At 42.5% G+C, this 6,000-nt stretch overlaps 1 protein-coding gene across 1 annotated transcript; it reads right to left on the reverse strand.

The window, feature by feature from the left end:
* Positions 1-476: 476 nt before the first annotated feature.
* Positions 477-2,473, reverse strand: LOC113128853 (photoreceptor outer segment membrane glycoprotein 2-like). Its single transcript, XM_026304456.1, has 3 exons — positions 1,837-2,473; positions 1,357-1,603; positions 477-749 (listed from the first exon to the last, which is right to left on the reverse strand). Exons 1-3 carry the CDS (start codon positions 2,415-2,417, stop codon positions 477-479), a joined length of 1,101 nt encoding a protein of 366 aa, XP_026160241.1. The 5' UTR covers positions 2,418-2,473.
* Between the last annotated feature and the right edge of the window lie 3,527 nt (positions 2,474-6,000).

Genomic DNA, 6,000 nt, shown 5'->3' on the forward strand with positions numbered 1-6,000 from the left:
AAAGCATACAGGTGATGATATATTACAGCAAATTACAGTTCTGGTCTTATCTGTACCTGCTTATTCTTATTTTTAGGGTCACAGGGATCTGCTGGAGCCTATCCCAGCTCTCTTCGGGCGAAAGGCAGGGGTACACCCTGGACAGGTCACCAGTCCATCACAGTACAGTTCTGATGTAGGGAAAATTTATGGTGAGCTATGTTATAGTTTTTGCATCAACAAATGAGGAACATATATGGAAAGTTTTAGATGTTTGTAAAAAGTTTAAGTCATTATCTGCACTGTAAAAAAAGATGAACTGCCATTTAAGGAAATGTTCATGCATTAATATGAGATTGCTCATAATTTTCCACACAAAAACATAAGGTACTTCTTAGTTGTAGTTCTTGACCCAACTCCTCAGCTCTTTTTAAATAGTGTGGGTGAAAGGCCTTGTTGGTCCCTAGTGATTGTTTTCACCGAGGTGTGAACAAAGGTCAGCTATCTTCAGGAATTTGCTTTGGTGGCACATTGTCCGGCCCGTAATGTGCTTTAGAGGTGGAGGAAACATTAATGTTGGGGTCTCTGTTGTTGGCTGTGTCTATCTGGTTGCTCTTGCCGAGGCTTTTGATGATGTTCAGATTGGTGCGGGCCGTTTCAATGAAGCTGTTTTCCAGCAGCCACCCATCAGACTCAGAGTTGGGGTCACCATGTTTCAGCACGTTTTCCAGGGACGTCTGGAGGTAACGAACCCCTGTCAGCACTGACAGCTGAAACCAGAGACAGCGGCCCACATTACTACGTGGATCAGATATGAAAAGTGAAAGAAGTAGAGCTTTGTGTGTATTCTCCATCTAGTATGCTGCAATTTTGTATTTAATGTGTACCTGCAGCTTTGTGACAACTATTTTAAGGAAACTAACATGCACCTGAGTTGAGGACAGCCAGAGAGTACACTTTAAATAGCCATGTGTTAGCAGTGTTTTCTATCAATGTCAACATGAGTTAATGTAGAAATATTATCCATATCATTGTGTCAAAGTGGCAGCTGCAGTCTGACATTTTGATTGAGACAGACAAAACCACCAATTTATTTCCCTGGGTATCACTTGTCAGGAATTGTAAGGTGATAAAGAGTACAGCAGTAGTTTAATACTGCAGCCCTGTATCACTGTTGGACTTAGAAGATGAAAATTAATATCAATCAGATATCATCACGTTGTTCCAGGCATTCTTTTAAACCTGGTGCCTACATCTCCCACAATGCAACACAACTCCTGATAATTGGAGGTTTGAGTGTGTTACACACATAGCCCTAGTAGTGTAAAATCAGTGTTCCCCTTTAGCAGCAGGGTTTAGCAGCTTGTGCTTCCTCACCTCAAACAGCCAGGCGATGAGGACTGTGAGGCCAATGGAGTGTGTGATGTGGGTGTAGTAGTCCAGCAGCGCCTGCCGACAGCCTTTCATCCACAGGTTTAGCTCCTCGGTCTGGTGCTCGTAGTTGAAATGGGCAGAGTTGTTGGTGATCTGATGCTGGATGCAGGGTCGGGGGGAGTTTATGTTGCAGCAGCTGAATGGGACTCTGTCCATCAGGTACTTCCCCTCCACATTACTTCTCAGTCGACTGGAGAGCAGGGAAAAGAAGGTTCAGGGTCTGTGTTAACAGATTTGATGCTATAGGATCAGCTATTAGTCTGTCATGATTTGAGTGTATGAGTAGCAGGAAAGGATGTCTTAACTGCTTCAATATAACAATAATAGGAAATAGGAAAAACTTTCAGGTAAGGATAAAACATGTTACACACATTCACATCAGTGTGAATATACTAATCATTAATTTTTGCAGTGTGTACTTACTCTAAAACCTCTTTTCGTGACCTGTCTAGATAACGGTTGCTGATCCACTGGATTTGAAACCAGTCTTTATAGTCATTGTTGCCACAGCAGTGGAACTCTATCTGCAGCAAGTCCACAGTGCGCTTCAAGAAACATCGTCCTGGTATGTCTGTGTCCTTGTAGAACCTCATGGCCTGCGTGAGTCCCACGTTCAGTGAGTCCTCCAGTTCCCCACGCATGCTGTAACACATCAGAGCCCCCACCAGCACACAGAAGGTGAAGAAGAAGGTGAATATAATGTAGGGCAGCATGATCAGCTTCCAGCGCAGGAACTTGGTGGTGTCCACGCAGTCGTAGCAGATCTTCCCACCGAGGAAGTTGATGACACAGGCAATGAGGCCCACGGCAATCAGCATGTTGGGCACATATTGGATGGCCCCCTCAGCCATCAGCTCTTCTCGCCTATTGATCTCCACCTTGAGAAAGAGCCCCAGGCTGAAGAGGATGGCCCCTGTCACCACTGAAACCCAGTTGAGGATCCACAACACCTGGGCCAACTTGTCCCTCTTGGTCTTGGTGAACTTCACTCTCAAGACTGCCATTGTATATTTCTTGTCTTTCAGTTTTTCTTTTAAGTCCACATGGGATTAAAGAAGGGACGCAGGTAGAGCAGTGATGTGGGGGGTGGGGGGGGGGGGGGGGGTCAAATAGATCTCTGAAGATCTTCTAATAAGCAGCTTAGCCTGGCAGTCATGATCGATATTGTGTGGACACTGTGTTATAGTTATACTGTCGGTGCTGACAGAATATATTTTTAAATGTCAGCACAGTTTCTATGAAGGGAGAACACTGTTAAGACAAAATGCAATGATGTGATCATTTGTTTGCAAACCAGAAGCTATCTACTGTACATGTGAGACGAAGTAAAGATTAACAAGATGCAATTTGATTTTACAGACATCACAGCTGCCTTTGTAATCTAGTGGTCCTGTTATTATTGTGTAGACAAAAACAAAAACAAAAAAAAGTAAATGTGGAAAACAGCTGACACATTTCCCCATGTTAGTCCACTTCACCTACCTTAGCCTGGCTAGCGGTCACCTTAAAAATCTGACATCAGTCTTCTTGTTTTTCGTTTCTTGTCTTGGTAGCATCCTCAGGTTTAGCCCTAACAGAGTCTACTATAGTTGCAGTGACACAGATTGTATATAGGCAGCCAGAGCAGCCTCAGAATAACACTAGTAGCCAAGTCCTGACCCTCCTTCTAATCCCCTTTAATCATTAATCAGCCCCGGGCCCCCCCCCCGGGATTTGGACCCACCTTCTGCTGCCTATGCAAATCTGACTGTCCCAGCACTGTGAAAGTAGTGGCCATAGTGTTTGAGTTTAAATGTAGATTTTCATTTGAGTTGAAAGTAAAAGCAGTAGAGTTAAGCTTCACCATGACTGGGCTGCATATTTATGAGCTTGCAAAGGGAAAAGTGGTTATTTGTACATTGACATAGTTACAAATCATTTTGATTGACTGACTAATAATTACAGCTCTACCCTGCAGGCAGCTGGTGCTTTTGGACGCACTGCAATGACTGATGTAACAGCAGGTGTTTTTTTTTTTTTCCTTTGCCAAAATGTAAGAATGATATCACTGATTTGGGTGTGTTTAAAAGTGCCACAGGCCAGGAAGATTCAAACTGTGGAAAGCAGGTATGGTAGTTTTCTTCCCTCTGTGTTTTAAAAAAATATATTTTTATTTCCTGGTATCGTCTCAGCCCTGCTCCCCCTATCTACAGTGTATTCTGTTTCCAGCCTTTAGGTCACAACACACATTAATATACACTCAAATGATGCTGCAAATCAGCCAGTGAAATGTTATCTGAGAGTGAGATTATTGGATTAACATGTACCAAAGTAGCTTGTGTGAGAGGAGAACGTTACTGTAGCCGCTGGGCTAGTGAGCAAATCCACATGGCAGACAGAAACACACACTCCCTGCTGCACAGACCAAGCATGAAGTTTAAAGGACAATCAGACCACTGGCCCCCGTAAGTGCAAAGTACCCAATAAATATCTATGAGTTTCTGTCTTGTCAATATATTCACTACCACATCTGTTCTTGTGTAGTTTGTTGATCTAATTGTAGAAGCATGTCTAAGACAGGTTTTCAGTGGTGGAGCACCACAGGGCCTCTACCTAAGTGCCCTGCTACAGAGGCACCTCGTATTTACAACGTGTTAGTCCAGACAATCGTATCCATTCAAATACAGCATCAGCAAAGCTTTCTGTGTAGGGCATACTGTATATATTTTGTCTCTGCTTTATAATTCAGATTGTATAGTACCCAACCTAAATGTTGCAGCTAATGTACTTTATTCTGGATATGGCTAATTTCCTGTAGTGCAAACCTCCTCCAATCTGTTTGCCATGCCTAAACAATTCCTTTCAGCTTTTCACAGCAAACTAGGGCCTTCTGGATGCTTGATCATGAACATGTCAAGGTATATGACCATAAGACATCCATAAGGCTCCATAAGGCAGTTGACTGATTCTGATTCTGATTAAGTCATTAAAGTGAATATGTGCAAGTTCGCCCTTTAACGGCCAGTTAACCATCCTGCCAATTGCATTAGTGCTTCTTCCAGCAGCTGTAATGGTCTGCAGGTGACACTAATGGGACTCTTGTGTAGTGTATATGATTAATGTAATAACACTCCACTGTGTCATTCATTAGTATTTCAACTACAATAGACCTTTCTTTCTTTAATGAATAATAAGAAATGTATTATTTTATTTCAAAATAAAAGCAGCTTGGATTTCTAGGGGTTTTCTTACTGCTTTTAATGAGACATTATTTTAAATGTCAGCAACAAATATTCTAAAAGTATTGTATGTTATGTTACATCATATGTAAGCCTCTCTATATAAAACTATTTCTGAGCTCCAGGGTTGCTGGTCCTTGTTCTCCTGGTAGTATCGTCGTATCACCTATTGTTTTCTAATGAGGAAGCAGCCTCAATTGTCATTAAGGTACCTCTACTTGACCAGGCCTGCATTAGAAAGCGTGGAGGATGCCAAGCTCTTTTCAGATGGTACACTGGTACACTAATGGCTTACTACTCCTATTTTAGATTTAGGATTGGCTCATCATTTGATTCTTGACTATGTCCCTGAAGCCTAGGCTCTGCTGAAGAGAGGCAAGGTAGAAAGTGGTTGAATACTTTCTGCAGGCTTGTGATGGATTTGGTTTGTGTGCAGAGGCTTTAAAGTACATTCCTGCAGGATGCATTGTGATTGAATCTCTAGTAATTCAGCTAAACATATGTATTAAAAATGTAAAGACTTGGAAATGACCTTTTTTCAATTAAAAATCTTTACCAGGATGAAGGAGACAACAGAGAAAGGATTGAGAGTACAGTGTTGCAGTTGCCGCTAATGAAAAAGGTAAGGCAGAGAATATATTAAATAAGTCAAGAGAAAATAAAAATGCATTATATTTAAGTATGAGTTTTTCTTTCATTCGACTGTTTAGAAGGAAGGCCAGCCTGTCCACTGTCTGCCAAATTACATCACGCTCAGAAAGAGAACCCAGTGTCCCCAGAGGAACTTGTCAGACTACTGATGGAAGTGATAAAACCACAGCCCAAGATAAGGTCCTGAGGCATATGAATAAAAATGGGTTGTATTAAAATATGCTCAGGTACCTGGGTGGTGTGGCCAGAGCACACAGAGAGAAAATGGAACAGCAGAGGGATGTTTCTCTCAGCCCGGCTTCTGCGTCATCTCACTCCCAGCCCCTCCCCAATGGACATGGCAGAAGAAACAGAGCAAACAGTGCATTCAGATGAACTAGAAGATGAACAGCCTTTTACTCTTAATATATACATTATCAGTGTCCTTACTAACAATGACAACAGAAGTCTACTACAGATATGTGATGGCTTTTAATCTGTCCCAGGTGGCTGCTGGGATCTAAGCTGTGAGTGGGCCTGTTCCTTCACCTTGGCCTCCTCCTTGCCTCATTTGAGACATGGCCATCATTACGTGTTTGAGAGCACTTTGACTCTGCAGAGGATCTCTTCTCTCCTCACGGATGGAGAGAACCAGAGAAGGGAAAGTGAAGAAGAATGGAGCAGAACCCGCCTATCAGTTAAAGCCTAGCCAGATTGCTCTGAGCTGATGCTGACACCA

Source organism: Mastacembelus armatus, chromosome 22, assembly GCF_900324485.2.
Source record: "Mastacembelus armatus chromosome 22, fMasArm1.2, whole genome shotgun sequence".
NCBI lineage: Eukaryota > Metazoa > Chordata > Actinopteri > Synbranchiformes > Mastacembelidae > Mastacembelus > Mastacembelus armatus.

Bases quoted from the DNA above. Each gene is read 5' to 3' on its own strand.
- LOC113128853 (XM_026304456.1), bottom strand. From the start codon at position 2,417: ATGGCAGTCTTGAGAGTGAAGTTCACCAAGACCAAGAGGGACAAGTTG. The intron at 1,604-1,836 runs GTAAGTACACAC...CCTGCTCTCCAG, and splicing joins TCACGAAAAGAGGTTTTAGA to TCGACTGAGAAGTAATGTGG. The intron at 750-1,356 runs GTGAGGAAGCAC...CTCTGGTTTCAG, and splicing joins TCATCGCCTGGCTGTTTGAG to CTGTCAGTGCTGACAGGGGT.